This window comes from Hemitrygon akajei, chromosome 4 (genome assembly GCF_048418815.1).
Source record: "Hemitrygon akajei chromosome 4, sHemAka1.3, whole genome shotgun sequence".
Classification (NCBI taxonomy): domain Eukaryota; kingdom Metazoa; phylum Chordata; class Chondrichthyes; order Myliobatiformes; family Dasyatidae; genus Hemitrygon; species Hemitrygon akajei.
Genome location: NC_133127.1, coordinates 181,316,458 through 181,333,162, shown reverse-complemented (window position 1 = coordinate 181,333,162; position 16,705 = coordinate 181,316,458). Strand labels below are relative to the sequence as shown.

At 44.5% G+C, this 16,705-nt stretch overlaps 1 protein-coding gene across 2 annotated transcripts in view; it reads left to right on the top strand.

Moving 5' to 3' along the window:
• Positions 1-16,705, top strand: part of slc9a7 (solute carrier family 9 member 7) — a 157,045-nt gene that overhangs the window by 104,279 nt on the left and 36,061 nt on the right. For both annotated transcript variants that reach the window (XM_073044147.1, XM_073044145.1), the window contains exons 6-12: positions 3,077-3,182; positions 4,418-4,559; positions 10,531-10,636; positions 11,725-11,813; positions 12,689-12,802; positions 13,630-13,741; positions 15,826-15,979. In XM_073044147.1, the coding sequence (XP_072900248.1) occupies positions 3,077-3,182; positions 4,418-4,559; positions 10,531-10,636; positions 11,725-11,813; positions 12,689-12,802; positions 13,630-13,741; positions 15,826-15,979 (823 nt within the window). The remainder of the gene's footprint in view (positions 1-3,076; positions 3,183-4,417; positions 4,560-10,530; positions 10,637-11,724; positions 11,814-12,688; positions 12,803-13,629; positions 13,742-15,825; positions 15,980-16,705) is intronic.

The window sequence follows — 16,705 nt, the reverse complement described above, 5'->3', positions numbered from 1 at the left end:
CCGAGAGAGCGTCGAGGTTAATAGAGGATGAGGGGAAAAGACAGCCGAGAGAGCATCGGTTAAGAGAGGATGAGGGGAAAAGGCCAGCCGAGAGAGCATCGAGGTTAACAGAGGATGAGGGGGAAAAGCCAGCCGCGAGAGCATCGAGGTTAAGAGAGGATGAGGGGAAAAAGCCAGCCGAGAGAGCATCGAGGTTAATAGAGGATGAGGGGAAAAAGCCAACCGAGAGAGCATCGAGGTTAATAGAGGATGAGGGGAAAAAGACAGCCGCGAGAGCATCGAGGTTAACAGAGGATGAGGGGAAAAGACAGCCGAGAGAGCATCGAGGTTAACAGAGGATGAGGGGAAAAAGCCAGCCACGAGAGCATCGAGGTTAAGAGAGGATGAGGGGAAAAAGCCAGCCGAGAGAGCATCGAGGTTAATAGAGGATGAGGTGGAAAAAGCCAGCCGCGAGAGCATCGAGGTTAACAGAGGATGAGAGGAAAAGACAGCCGAGAGAGCATCGAGGTTAATAGAGGATGAGGGGAAAAGGCCAGCCGAGAGAGCATCGAGGTTAACAGAGGATGAGGGGAAAAGACAGCCGAGAGAGCATCGAGGTTAATAGAGGATGAGGGGAAAAGGCCAGCCGAGAGAGCATCGAGGTTAACAGAGGATGAGGGGAAAAGACAGCCGAGAGAGCATCGAGGTTAACAGAGGATGAGGGGAAAAAGCCAGCCGAGAGAGCATCGAGGTTAAGAGAGGATGAGGGGAAAAAGCCAGCTGCGAGAGCATCGAGGTTAAGAGAGGATGAGGGGAAAAGGCCAGCTGAGAGAGCATCGAGGTTAACAAAGGATGAGGGGAAAAAGCCAGCCAAGAGAGCATCGAGGTTAAGAGAGGATGAGGGGAAAAGGCCAGCCGAGAGAGCATCGAGGTTAAGAGAGGATGAGGGGAAAAGGCCAGCCGAGAGAGCATCGAGGTTAACAGAGGATGAGGGGAAAAAGCCAGCCGAGAGAGCATGGAGGTTAAGAGAGGATGAGGGGAAAAGGCCAGCCGAGAGCATCGAGGTTAACAGAGGATGAGGGGAAAAGGCCAGCCGAGAGAGCATCGAGGTTAACAGAGGATGAGGGGAAAAAGCCAGCCGAGAGAGCATCGAGGTTAACAGAGGATGAGGGGAACAAGACAGCCGAGAGAGCATCGAGGTTAAGAGAGGATGAGGGGAAAAAGCCAGCCGAGAGAGCATCGAGGTTAACAGAGGATGAGGGGAACAAGACAGCCGAGAGAGCATCGAGGTTAATAGAGGATGAGGGGAAAAAGCCAGCCGAGAGAGCATCGACGTTAACAGAGGATGAGGGGAAAAAGCCAGCCGAGAGAGCATCGAGGTTAACAGAGGATGAGGGGAAAAAGCCAGCCGAGAGAGCATCGAGGTTAACAGAGGATGAGGGGAAAAGGCCAGCCGAGAAAGCATCGAGGTTAACAGAGGATGAGGGGAAAAAGCCAGCCGAGAGAGCATCGAGGTTAAGAGAGGATGAGGGGAAAAGGCCAGCCGAGAGAGCATCGAGGTTAACAGAGGATGAGGGGAACAAGACAGCCGAGAGAGCATCGAGGTTAATAGAGGATGAGGGGAAAAAGCCAGCCGAGAGAGCATCGAGGTTAATAAAGGATGAGGGGAAAAGGCCAGCCGAGAGAGCATCGAGGTTAAGAGAGGATGAGGGGAAAAGGCCAGCCTAGAGAGCATCGAGGTTAACAGAGGATGAGGGGAACAAGACAGCCGAGAGAGCATCGAGGTTAAGAGAGGATGAGGGGAAAAGGCCAGCCTAGAGAGCATCGAGGTTAACAGAGGATGAGGGGAACAAGACAGCCGAGAGAGCATCGAGGTTAACAGAGGATGAGGGGAAAAAGCCAGCCGAGAGAGCATCGAGGTTAAGAGAGGATGAGGGGAACAAGACAGCCGAGAGAGCATCGAGGTTAACAGAGGATGAGGGGAAAAAGCCAGCCGAGAGTGAATCGAGGTTAATAGAGGATGAGGGGAAAAGGCCAGCCGAGAGAGCATCGAGGTTAACAGAGGATGAGGGGAAAAGACAGCCGAGAGAGCATCGAGGTTAATAGAGGATGAGGGGAAAAGGCCAGCCGAGAGAGCATCGAGGTTAATAGAGAATGAGGGGAAAAGGCCAGCCGAGAGAGCATCGAGGTTAATAGAGAATGAGGGGAAAAGGCCAGCCGAGAGAGCATCGAGGCTAATAGAGAATGAGGGGAAAAGGCCAGCCGAGAGAGCATGGAGGTTAACAGAGGATGAGGGGAAAAAGCCAGCCGAGAGAGCATGGAGGTTAACAGAGGATGAGGGGAAAAGCCAGCCGAGAGAGCATCGAGGTTAACAGAGGATGAGGGGATAAGACAGCCGCGAGAGCATCGAGGTTAAGAGAGGATGAGGGGAAAAAGCCAGCCGAGAGAGCATCGAGGTTAAGAGAGGATGAGGGGAAAAGGCCAGCCGAGAGAGCATCGAGGTTAACAGAGGATGAGGGGAAAAAGCCAGCCGCGAGAGCATCGAGGTTAACAGAGGATGAGGGGAAAAGGCCAGCCGAGAGAGCATCGAGGTTAACAGAGGATGAGGGGAAAAGGCCAGCCGAGAGAGCATCGAGGTTAACAGAGGATGAGGGGAAAAAGCCAGCCGAGAGAGCATGGAGGTTAACAGAGGATGAGGGGAAAAGGCCAGCCGAGAGAGCATCGAGGTTAACAGAGGATGAGGGGAAAAGGCCAGCCGAGAGAGCATCGAGGTTAACAGAGGATGAGGGGAAAAGACAGCCGAGAGAGCATCGAGGTTAAGAGAGGATGAGGGGAAAAGGCCAGCCGAGAGAGCGTCGAGGTTAATAGAGGATTGGGGAGGGGGAAGCCAGCCAAAAAAGCATCAAAGTTAGTAGCGGGTGAGGAGAAAATGCCAGACAAGAGAGCACTGAAATAGCAAAAGAACAACAGAGATATCTCCCTCAATTCCCTCTTGGTGTTTACTATTCAGCTTCTCACTTTATTTTCTAAAAATTTTAGAGAACTTCTAGAACTGGAACGAAGGCAACAGTTCACCTTGTTCTGTTTTTTTTTGCAGTCACTGTCCTTGCCATATTCAATGAGCTTCAAGTGGACGTAGACCTTTATGCCCTGCTGTTTGGAGAGAGCGTGTTGAATGATGCCGTCGCTATTGTGCTCTCGTCGTAAGTGGTGACCTTTGCTCTGTGTTGCCGTTGTTGCCTGATCCGTGTCAGATTGTGTGATGTGTTGAATGTGCACGTGAATTATAGAAGGATTACTAGTCTGTGTGGAAAAGGTGAAATACCAGAGGACTCCTGTTTCTTCCTGGAACAGTGAGCGACCAGGGAAATGCTGGCTCCCGTGGGGTCAGTCAGATGCTGGTACCCAGGGGACCAATGAGTTATTGACTGGTACTTTGCTTGTAGCTATTAATATGTTGCCTGTGTTGTTAGTGAGTTACTAGCAAACAGCTGGAAGCCACTGTGTCAAGTCAGTCACCGGATCGGTATCATTACCCATGATAAAGTAATTCCTGATCATGTGCCTTCAAGTCAAGAAAGAACAAGGAACTCATTTTTTTAAATAACAAATTACTGTTCTTGCAATGACCAATGTTTCTGAGTGTCAGCAATTGGGAGTATATCATACAGACCTGAAACAAAAAGTTGCAAATATCCAGCTGGTTTGAGAAAGGGACAGAGACAAAGGATCACCTGCCAGTGATTGTCAGAACATTCACGAAGCTGAAATGTTAACTGTTCCTCTTCCAATGCTGAACACGTTCTGCTTTATTTCATGTTTGCAATATGCATGTAGTCAGTGGCCACTTTATAAGGTACCTCCTGTACTTGAAGTGGCCACTTGTGTATGCTTGTGGTCTTTTGCTACTGTAGCCCAACCACAAGCTTTGAAGTGTTGTGCAGTCAGAGACACTCTTCTGCACACCACTGATGTAACGTGTGGTTATTGTCGCCTTCCTGTCAGCCCTAACCAGTCTAGCCATTCTCCTCTGACCTCTCTCATTAACAAGGCATTTTCGCCCACGAAACATTGCGGCTTACTGAATGTTACTTGTTTTTTGTACCTTTCTCTGTAAATGATAGAGATTTGTGCATGCATGAAACTCTTGGGAGTTAAGCAAAACCATACCCCATCTGGCACCAGCAATCATTCCATGGTCAAAGGCACTTAGATCACATCTCTTCCCCATTCTGATGTTCAGTTGGAACAACAACTGAACCTTTTGACCACGTCTGCATGCTTTTATGCATTGAGTTGCTGCCCCATGATTAGCTGATTAGATTAATGAGCAGGTGTAAAGGTATATCTAATAAAGTGACCACTGAATGTATAGTTTTGATTTTGTAGATTGAAAGCATGCTTACTTAATGATCTCAATTTTTTTTGTCTTACTAAGGTCCATTGTGGCGTACCAGCCAGCAGGTGAGAACAGCCACACTTTCGATGCTGCTGCTTTCTTCAAGTGTGTGGGAGTCTTCCTTGGAATATTCAGTGGCTCTTTTGCCATGGGGGCAGTGACGGGAGTGCTTACTGCTCTGATATCCTTTCACGGTGACAACAGAAACTTCATTTGTCATATGGTTCTTGAGTACCTTTGTACAATCTGATAACATAATTTTTTTTAAACCTAATTTTGATAGAATCCAAAACACAGGAGGAAGCCTGCTCTTTCTCAAATAGATTTCTGGGATCTATTAGCTCGCTTAAAGGGTAGGCATGCCTTCAGTTTAATAGCACATGTTGCTCTGAGTTAATGATACTTAATTAGACTAATAGTTTCTGCCTGCGCACATTTTGTAGTTCTCCATTCTCTGCATATTCATGTGTCTGTCTTAATGGGTCCAGTGCTCACCTGAAAGATGCATCAGGTCTGCCTTGAGAGATCAGCTTGGAGATTGTAACTTCCAGAAACAGTCTCACGTGTTATTGGTATGTAGGGCATACGAGTGGGAGAGTAAGCAGACCCTGGGCAGAAATATTGATACTTTTGATAGTTTGGTGGAGTATGGCTAGAAGCAATAGAGAAGCGTAAGCAAGTATTTAAATTTTTGAAACTCGATGGGTTGTTAAATACAACTAAAGTCAATGGTGTTGGGTGTTTATATATTTATTATTATTATCCTTACTATTAGTGTTATTTCATCTTGGGGGTGGTGGATCTCTCTGCTGAATCCTCCACACTCTCCAGCCCAGTAGGTGGCGGTAATGCAGCTTTTTAGTTGGTCTGCCAACTGCCAATAAAGAGCAATAGAGGAAGCGCGGTAGCATGGTGGTTAGCACAAAGCTTTGCAGGCAACCCGGGTTCATTTCTTGTCACTGTCTGTAAGGAGTTTGTACGTCCTCCCTGTAACTGCGTGGGTTTCCTCTGGGTGCTCCTGTTTCCTCCCACGGTACAAAGACCTACTGGTTGGTAGGTTAATTGGTCATTGTAAACTGTCCTGTGATTAGGCTTGGATTGGACTGGGGGTGTATTGCTGGGCAGCATAGCTTAAAATGCCAGAAGGGCCTATTCTGAGCTGAATCCCAATAAAAAAAAAATTTAATTAATAAAAAGCTTGGAGAATGTAAATGCCAGGACTGGGGCTTGAACCCGTGATCAGTGCTTCCAAACTGAGCTGCTGCTATCGTTGGTTTCACCAGAAGAATCTCAGTTAAAATCTTTGGACAGCTGCTTGGGACCGCTTGAGATCCCATTGTTGGTGCATGTTATGAAATGGGTGAGCACTGAGACAGGGACAGGGACTCTGTCAGTGTTGGACTGTGACTTACTGTCAGCTGGTGCACAACTGTTGAAAAAGCACAAGCTGATGAGATTAAAAACATTTATTTCTTTTTGTTGGTGAAACCAAGCTCCAATGAATGTACATTCCTGAAAACTTAATGTGCTGTTTTATTAATGTGCCTGTGGATACAAAGATATTAAAAGAGAGGGGGAGAATAACTGAATCACTTCTGAAACGCAAGAGATCCTGCTGATGCTGGAAAATCCAGCGCAACATGCACAAAAATGCTGGAGGAACTCATCAGCTCAGGCAGCATCTCTGGAGGGTAATGAACAGCGAATGTTTCAGGCCAAGACCTGCAGCAGTCCTTGAGTGTGAATGATTGTGGTAATTTCTCTTCAGGGAAATGGTTGTGTCGTTCTGTAACCTGTATTGCTTGGCGAATACGCCGCCTGTCAAACATTCCAATCCTACCAGAGCCGGTCTGAAATGGAATGGATCTGGTGTGACACGCACAGAATTTCCAGCATCAGCAGAATCTCTTGTGTCCGCGAGTAAATCTGGTTGTTCGAAGAACAGTGAGAACCGGTTGCTTTATTCTTGCCACCAGCCAGCTCTGCAGGCAGACTTGTTTAGTTATTCGGAGATACAACACACTAGGTCCCTTTCCAGCCCAGTGAGTCCGCACAGCTCAGTTGCACCCAAGTGACCAATTGTACGTGTTTGGACTGTGGGAGGAAACCGGAGCACCTGGTGGAAACTCATATGGTCACAGGGAGAACATACAAACTGTTTACGGACAGTGGCAGGAATTGAACCTGGGTTACTGGCATTATAAGAGTGCTATGCTATCGTGCTGCCATTGGGCAATTATTTCTGGCAGGCGGGGAGGGCAAAGCAAATGGAACCTTACCAACACTGGCTTCATTCCAAGGATAAATGTTTCTAGGCTCAGTTTGGTAGAGTTTAACATGCAATATGTGCTCAGCCTGATTATTAAACTTCAGCACTGGTTTAATACTAGACACTCCAAAGGACATGGGAGCAGAATGAGGTCATTCAACCCATCGAGTCTGTTCCACCATTCTGTCATGGCTGATTTATTATCCCTCTCAAACCTATTCTCTTGCCTTCTCCCATAACTTTTGACACCCTTACCAATAAAGATCCTATTAACCTCCCCTTTAAATATACCCAATGATTTGGCCTCTACAGATTCACCATCCTCTGGCTTAAGAAATTCCTTCTCATCTGTGTTCTAATGGGATGTCCTTGTATTCTGAGGATGTGCCCTCTGGTCTTGGATTCCCCCACCATAGGAAACATCCTCTCCACATCCACTCTATCTAGGTCTTTCAATATTTGACAAGTTTCAGGAAGATTCCCCCCCCCCCCACCACTCATTCTTCAAAGCTCCAGTGAGTACAGTTTCAGAGCCATCAAATGCTACTCGTACATTAACACTTTCATTCCCAGGATCATTCTCATGTACCTCCTCTAGTCCTTCTCCCCACCAGCACATCTTTTCTTAAATAAGGGGCCCAAAACTGCTCTCAATACTCCCAAGTGCAGCCTGACCAGTTTTTTATCAAGCCTCAGCTTTGATTGATTTCAGTCTATGATTGATGTAGTGAGAAGGTGCTCATGACATGTTCATTGTAATCTCTTTCTTCCTGTTCATGCCTGAGTAGACACTCAGCACCCATCGTCCCACCTATTGTCAAAGCTCTTTTGGGTCTGTGCCCAATGGAACAAGGAAAAGAGATCTCATATAGGATAGGAAATCTAAAATATCATCTGAACAATTGTGCTATTTCTAGTCGCAAATGTTGCAGGATTTTTCGTACTGATCTCAGAGACAAATTTTCCCTGATATCAGCTTACCTAGTACAAAATATTGTGGAATTACGTAACATTGTTTCGCAATGGGTATTGTTGACTTCGCAATGGGAAGTTCCCACGAATTCAACTTATTTATGGTCTTGGAGGAAATGCCAAACAATAAGATGTAGCCTGGAGAAATAGGAAGAGAAACTTGGCACAAAATGCTAGGGGAACTCAACAGATCAGGCGGCATCTAAATGGAGAGGAATAGATAGTTGACGTTTTGGGCAGACACCTGCCATCAGGACTTGGCCCAAAATGTTGACCTTTAATTTCTCGCCAGAGACACTGCCCGACCTGCTGAGTTCCTTCAGCGTTTTGTGTGTGTTAATATGGATTTCCAACATCTGCACTATCTTGTGTTTAAGAGGAACATAGTGTTTTACCCCCAGTGAACTGCTATCCAATCATAGTTATTGTTTTAATATAGGAAACGTGGCCACTAATTTGTGATCAGAAACAGTGATGTGAAAAATAACCAAAGTAATTTGTTTTAATTTATTGAGAGATTGATATCAGCCGCAGTTACCAATTGATTCACTTTTTTTTAAATTGTCTTTCATCTGAAAAGAGCTGAGGATCTGACTATACTCCAGTGTAACTAGGGAAGTATACTGTTTTTGTGTAAACTATTTTAAAGAAAGTTTATTCATAAAGAGTGGAAAATGTTTTGATTTTGTCTTTTTTTTCATGTAAGTAATACAGCTGAAAATGTGTTTAATCGAACTAGATTTTGTTACATCCTTGCATATTGAGAGATGTTTTTCAAAGCAAATTTCCTTTTTAAAAATAGTGTAACACAAGCAAAATACTTGAACTCAGAAGATCAGGCAGCATCTATGGAAAGGAATAAAGAGCCGACATTTTAAGCTGAGACCCTTCATTGGGACCTGAAATATCGACTATTTATTTCCCTTCATAGATGCCGCCTGACCCAAAGAGTTAATCCAGCATTTTGGATATGTTGCTCTGGATTTCCAGCATCAGCAGAATCACTTGTGTTTCCCTTTTTAGCAGCCTGAATATACTAAATCTTGCAAGCTTTGCATTCCACTGTGTTTTTGAGCATAAATATCGTTTGAGGATTGAGCAGGGTGCATAGCAAAGAGGAAGGCATATTTTTTTTTCAAAGTTCAAGAGTTTTAGTGGAATTTTCATCAGTATATTTCAACCTTAAGCAGAAACTTGTTCCCTAACAATTTAAGTCAACAAGTGCAATTGTGTTATTCAGGTCAACACAAATTCTATCTGGAAATGTCATTCTTTCAAATTCTATCTAGTTTTTAAAAAAAATATCCACTTAAAGTCATAGAGATCTATAGCATGGAAATGGGTCTTCAGCCCAACAATTCTGCGTCAGCCCCTATTTTTACCCTAATCCTATGTTAATCCATTAAAAAAAAAATTCTCATCACACTTCTTCCCTCCCCCTCTCTTCCCCCCAGGTTCTACCACTCACCAACATACTGGCTCGGTTAACCTACCAGCCTACGTGTCATTGGGCACTGGGAGGAAACCAGAAAACCCAAACGAAAACCATGCTGTCACAGTGGAAACGTGCAAACTCAACACGAGTGGCATCTGTGGTCAGAATTGAACCCAGCTCTCCGACACTGAGTCAGGGTGGGGGGATTCTCCACTCTGCCACTGTGCTGCACTTGGTTGGAATTTATTTGATAAACAAGAAGCAGCCACTGTGACACCAATTCTATTTTTCGTAAAAGGGAAAACAAAGCAGGTGTTTTTCGTGTTTCTGTTCACCTTAATAAGTTGGATTCATTACTCCCAAGATAGCTTTCACTATCAAGGGAGAGGCTTCCCCAAACACTACTAATGAACTGGTCCTAGATTATGGTGCATTTTTTTGCCATTATGAAACTAGAACCCAACCTGGTGGAAATGCATCTCTACCAAAGGAGGTGTAAGGCGCTCCTTCCTTCCGCTAGCCTGCAGGTCACCCTTGGTCAAAGTGTAGTACCTGCTTATTTCCTCCCCTCCCCACCCTGATCAGGTCATGTGAAGCCATGGGAGCAGGTGGTGGATGGTCGTATGAGCAGCTGGTACATATCATATGTCCTGGTTATGCAACTGTTGACGCCAGGCAGACAATCTCTGCAGAGTATGGATAGTAGCTGGGAGTCACCTGTCTTGTAAAGACACTGCCCAGAAGAAAGCAATGGCAAACCACTTCTGTAGAAAAATTTGCCAAGGGCAGTCAGTCATGGATAAGACCAAGGTCGACCACGTCAATACAACACCATACATAATGATGACCCAACAGGACTTTTATTTTCATTTATTTGTAGTTAGTTGACATTGTTGCCCATTCTGATTTGCCCCAAATTGAGCGGCTCACTGAGCCATTTCAGGGAGGACTGGATGCAGGCTCAGAGCCATCAAACGCTCATCATACGTTAACCTTTTCAATCATGAGATCTTTCTCATAAACCTTCTCGAATGCCAGCACATTCTTTCTTGGATGTGGGGCCCAGACCTTCTCCGAATACTCCGAATGCTGTCTTATAAAGCCTTGGCATTACCATCCTTCACTTTTGCTGTATATTCTAGTCCTCTGGAAATACAGGCATCAGGTTCTATTTTTAAATTTCCTGGTTTACTTTAAAAGTTAAAATCTCCAACAACCATGTGGGATTTGACTTGCATCCCTGGATCAGTTGTCCAGTCCCTTGGATGCCAGAGATGTGGCAAGTCAAGAATAATATCGTTCCATCTTATCGGGTAACTAGTAACTGTGCACAAGATCCCAGTGGTTCTTCAGCAATGACCATGGACCTTGGGTGTTCCAAGTGTGAATGAGAATCTGTACTCAAAGGCAGGGTTCATTTGTGTTGCACGGGAAAACTATAAAGTTGAAGATGTTGCCTTAACTTCTGTTCTTCACGTCACCAAGTTCACCAAACTGCACTGCTTCCCACTCCTGGAGACAGCACTATTTTTCTTAATGTCCTGGAGCACCTTCCTGCTGGCAGAAGCCTGTGGCTTCACTGGTAAGTTGCAACCGGAATAGAACATGCATGACCAACAAGAGTGGCGATGAAATTTCAAGTGACTGCAGTTTTCATTTAGAGATACTGCACAGTAACAGGCCCTTCTAGGCCAACAAGGCCATGTCATCCAATTACACACATGTAGACCATGACACAGAGCAGAATTAGGCCATTCGACACATTGAGTCTGCTCTGCCATTTCATCATGCCTGATCCATTTCCATCTGAGCTTCATTCTTCTGCCTTCTCGCCATAATCTTTCATGCCCTGGCTAATCAAGAACCTTTCATCCTCTACTTTAAATATACACAATGACTTGGCCTCCACAGATTCACACACTCTGGTGAAAGAAGTTCCTCCTCATTTTCCTTCTAAGTGGACATCCCGCTATTCTGAAGTTCTGCCCTTTGGTCTTAGACTCCCTACCATAGGAAACATCCTCTGCTCATCCACTTTATTGGGGCCTTTCAACATTCGATAAGTTTCAATGAGGACCCCCCCCCCCCCACCCCCAGACTTCGAATTCCAGTGAGTGCAGTCCCAGAGCCATCAAACACTTCTCATATAACTCTTTCACTCCCAAAAACATGAAGTCTTTGTAATGTGGGAGGAAACCGGAACACCCGGAGAAAGCCCACGTGGTCACAGGCGCACAAGTTATTGTTCCGCACTGTTGTACCAAATGCTGTGTCAAGTCAAAGTGTCACAGAGTGACAGAGTCAATTGTTAATTCCTTGTAGACACTTGCAAGCCAGTGGGCCAATGGATCTACTGTTGACGTTGATACGTAGTTCTGTGCTGTAATGCTTTGGTCGCTATCAGCCATTAAACCATTGAAGTCGGAATCAATGTTCCTGATCAAAGAATTCCCTAAACAGGCTCCCAGTTCAGATCTCCACTGCGTGGATGTTGGATAAGGTATAAATTGATGCCCAGTTTGACCACATGACTAGCCCATGCTTGTATTGAAGTATTCCCAAGCAGAATGACTGATTGGGTTGCATGAAGGGATGGCTGCAGGTAAAGCAGCAAACAAGGCTTGCAAAGCGAAAAGCATTTTTCACAACTTTTCCTTTCTTCGTCTGCAGGTGTTGTCGCAGTTCTTTTCTGTGGAATTACACAGGCTCATTATACCTACAACAACTTGTCACCTGAATCAAGAGATCGAACAAAGCAGGTATGGGCTCCCCACGGTGTCACTAGAGTTGTAAAGCCATGGAACACTACAGTACAGAAACAGGACCTTCAGCCCATCTAGTCCATGCCCAATTTACTCTGCCTAGTCCCATTGATCCATATTTACGAGAATGATCCCAGGAATGAAAGGGTTAACGTATGAGGAGCTTTAAATGGTTCTGGGCCTGTCCTCACTGGAGTTTAGAAGAATGGGGGGGGGGGGGGGGTGCAAATCTTATTGAAAGGCTTAGATAGAGTGGATGATGTTTCCTGTCGTGGGATAGTCTCAGAATAGAAGGCTGCCCCTGTAGAATAGAAATGAGATGGAATTTCTTTAGCCAGAGGGTGGCAAAGCTGCTGAATGGTGTATCATTGCCATAGATGGCTGTGCAGGGCAAGTCATTGGGTACATTTAAAGTGGAGGTTGATAGGTTCTTGATTAGTAAGGTTGTCAAAGGTTCCAGGGCTAAGGCAGGAGATTAGGGTTGAGAAGGATAATAAATTAGCCACGATGGAATTGCAGAGCAAATGTGATGGGCCAAATGGCCTAATAGTGCTCCTTTGTCTTATAAACTACTTTTGAACCCTATCTGGTTCATTGATGTACTTCAGGGAAGGAATTCCGCTGTCCTACACGGCAAAGTGACTCTAGTCTAGACCCATCGGGGGTCCAGGTAATTCAGGGGCAAATATCCATCGACAGCACATGACCACATCCCATGAATGAATAATTAAGGAGATATTTGACATTGTCATGTAAAATGATAATAATTAAAAGTTTCAACAAGCAGCTTTCAAGCTGAATAGCTGAAACCTTCTGTAGTGCTGTATTTTAATAAATTGTACCCTAATGTGGTATTTATTTGTCTTCCTCAGTTATTCGAAGTTCTGAATTTTTTGGCTGAAAACTTCATATTTTCCTATATGGGTTTGGCACTGTTCACGTTTCAGAATCACATCTTCAACCCCATTTTCATTCTTGGAGCTTTTGTATCCTTTGTTGAGTTCTTTCCAGTTATGATAAGCGTATGTATAGATACGATTAACATTTGGTCCCTTATCAGATTTCTGAATGGTTTATTAACCCATGAACACTACCTCACCATTTTGTTTTCTTTTTGTGCTTTTTTAAAATGTATTTTTATTGTAACTTGTATTAATTTTTATGTATTGCACTGTAGTGCTGCTAGAAAACAACAAATTTAAAGGCTTATGTCGGTGATAATCAGAATGGGGTTCAATATCACTGGCATATGTCCTGTCTCTTTGTGGCAGCAGTATAATGCAATAAATAATAATAGAGAAAAAAGATCTGAAAAGTACAGTGAGTAAATAATTTGTGCAAGAATAAAAAATAATTTAAAAAGTGTTCAAGGGTTCAATGTCCATTTAGAGGGGAAGAAGCTGTTACTGAATCATTGAGTGTGTGCCTCCAGGCTTCTGTACCTTCTGGATGGTAGCAATGAGAACAAGGTGTGACCTGGGTGATGGGGTCCTTAATGATGGTTGCTGCCTTAGTGAGGCATCACTCCTTGAAGATGTTCTGGATGGAAATGATCTACTTCAGGCAATGTCCTGATGAATCATCTCTGCATTCTCTCTAGAGTCCAGACCAACCACATCCATTGGCACATGACTCGCATTTGACTGGGCACATGATGATGAGTTAACTTGCCAGCCCACGTGTATTTGGGGTGGGGAGGGGAGGAACCCAGAGCACCCTGAATGGCCCCGTACCCGTGTAATTCACAATTTAGTGCAGCTCCTCTGTACTCGCCCCTTCAGGCAGCACAGGCTCCTTAACAACTGTTGGCCAGATCGCTATCCTGCTGGGCAGAGCTGCGAATATTTACCCGCTGTCTTTTTTCCTGAACTTGGGCAGAAAGCACAAGATTGGTTGGAATTTCCAGCACATGATGATGATTGCAGGTATAGTTCCAATGGTCTGAGTCACTGCAGCACGACCCTGGCAATGATGAGAAAGTCTTTCCTTCTTAGTAGGTGCTTTGAGGAGTTGTGGGTATACCAATGTAACATCTTTGTGCTTCTCTTTTATTAGAAAAAGAAATGACCCGAAATGCACGGAGTATGTAATAAAGATTTATTTAAAATCTTTCTCAGGATATCACAAAGCAATTAATAAAGTACTTTTTGAAGTGTGCTCATTTAGTAGTGTAGCAAGTATCGCACCCAATCTGTGCAGAAGAAACCAAAGTGAATGCTGAAGCATTAAATGTAGAGAACGTCTGTTTTAGTGCTGGTGGTTTTGGTGTGTGATCTGGACCAGATCTTCCAGGCAGATGGGGCTCATCAACCGTGGCTGTCAGTTCACCTAGGAGAAGGAAAACTCTGATCTCAAACCTCCGCTGTCTTATGGCTATACCGACTCATGGGGACGGCTTTGGGAGTAAACCCTGAGGGGAAAAATCCAGAGCTGGAGTCCTGAAGACAGTCCTGCGTTGAGTTCGACGCTGACTGGTAGCTCCTGCAACGTTGCTGGTGCCAAACTGTATCGGTCTCTTCTGTTTTTTTGGGTTCATCAGATGCATGGAGGGGGGAGCTTGCTACATGGGTAACAGCTTGCTCTCCACGCCGTACTGCCCTGATTTGCGTGTCTAGACAGCTAGGATGAAACTTCCAAGGTCTTCCCTGACCAACAGAGAATTCGTGGATCAGAATGGATAGAAGTGATGTTTTTTCTTTGAAACATGGCCATCTGAAAGAGATAGAGTCAAGAGCAAAGTCAAGTGGAATTTGTCATTTAACTATGTACAGGTATGCAGTCAAACGTGACGACGGTTCTCTGGACCATGGTGTAAAGCACAATAGTACACATAACACAGAATAAATTAGGATAAAATCTACGGATGAATTATGCACAAATAAACAAAGCAAAGTGCATAAATTAAATATTGGCGGGTACAGAACAGATTAACCAGTAATACTTCAAATGTGATGCAGCAGGAAGTTCGGAAGCCTAATAGCCTGAGGGAAGAAACCATTTCCAGCCTAACCATTGCTGTTTTATTTTGCATCAGAGTTTCCTGCCTGATGCTAGAAAATCAGAGGATGCTGGATGAATGGATGGGATCCTGGATAATACCAAGGGCCTTGCCTGCAGAGCACTCCTGATAATGTGACATGAAGCAGGCCTTTTGGCCTACTGTCTGTTCTCTCTGCATTTTCAAGTCAAGACAAGGTTATTATTACACAAGTGCATGAGTGCAAATGTGCTACAAAAAACTTCATTGCAGCAGCATTACCTCCTAGATTTTACCACCACCTGCACAATGAGGGGAATTATCCTAACAACCTACCCATTTTAGGGATGTTGGAAAGAAAATTGAGTACTCATGCAGTTGCACAATGTGCAGACTCCACGCAGAGAGAACTCAGGGTCAGGATTGAGCTCTGGACTCTGAGCACAGCGGTGTTATTTGGAAGATATTGCCAACATCATGGCAGTACGTCAATCGTGCCTGTATTGGGGTTTGTCATGAAATCTCTGAAGGGAAATTCAAACCCACAGTCCTGTGATGGACATTGACTGCTGATTCCCAGAGGAGCTATTGTGATCTTGTTGTGGGTTTTGCCAAGATTTTTTAAACAGAGGTTAGTGTTTCCCAGGACATTTTTTCCAATGGACTTAATTATAATCATAACATCACAGGATTACATTTATATATAAAACACATTTAGTTTGCTGAAGTGTCCTAATGAAGGATCTCGGCCTGAAATGTCAATTCTGTTCCTTACCATAGATGTTGCCTGATCTGATTTTCTCCAGCATTTTGTGTGTGTTACTCCAGTTTGCTAAAATCCTTTAGTGAAAGTCTGCAGATGCCCCTCTCTAATCTGGTGGATCTGTGACTCCAGACCCACTGCGATGTCATTGGCTCTGAATTGCACAGGGATCTATTTCCAATGAGTATCAGGTGCTGCCTCACCAGTGATTCTCCCACAGCCTACGTTATAAATGGAAAATTAACTCTGTACTTCGGCTCTTCCTGCAGGTTTGAGAGGAGCCATGGCCTTCGCCCTTGCTATCCGAGACACCGCCACTTATGCCAGGCAGATGATGTTCACCACCACCCTGCTGATCGTCTTTTTCACTGTATGGGTCTTCGGTGGAGGCACCACACCAACATTGTCATGGCTACGGATCAGGTCAGTGAGTAAATTAACAGCGACATTTGAATATGTGTCTTCTCTCCCCGGATCCATATCCCTTGGTTTGCTCATTGAAATAAAAAAAACAACAGCCTTTTAATATGATAAAGACTTTGGAGAGTTATTCCCAGTATTTACCCCAAAAGTGCTATTTCTCTTTCAGAGGAAAAAAATAATTGTCTTCATCTTCAGTTTTTAATTTCAGACCCCCTGTTCTGTAATTCTGCCTCTTGTATTGACTCCAGCCTCACACCATTTACTCTCAGGATTCCCTTTGTATCAATGGGATCACCTTTCATTCTTCTGCTCACTATTGAATATTGGCCAGTTTTATTCAGTTGCATCTCCCAGTCTATCCACTTGGCCAGCGCCGAGATAAACTTGCTGTGAGTCATGTGCCAATGGAAGTAGTTGGTCTAGACTCTAGAGAGAATGCAGAGAGGATTCATCAGGATGTTGCCTGAAGTAGATCATTTCCATCAAGAAGGGAGATGGGATAGGCTGGATTTGTTTTCCTTGGAGTGGAAAAGGCAGGAGTGAAGGGTTGTGGGGAATATAAGGGAATTACTACCAAATTACAAAGGCCATGGATAAGTTGGACAGTGGTAACTTTTTCCTTAGAGCCGAGACATTTATAACCAGAGGGCATGGGTTTAGAGTAAGGACTATGAGATTTAAAGGGATATAAGGAAGAATTTGCTTTAACTGAAAAGGTGGTTGGAG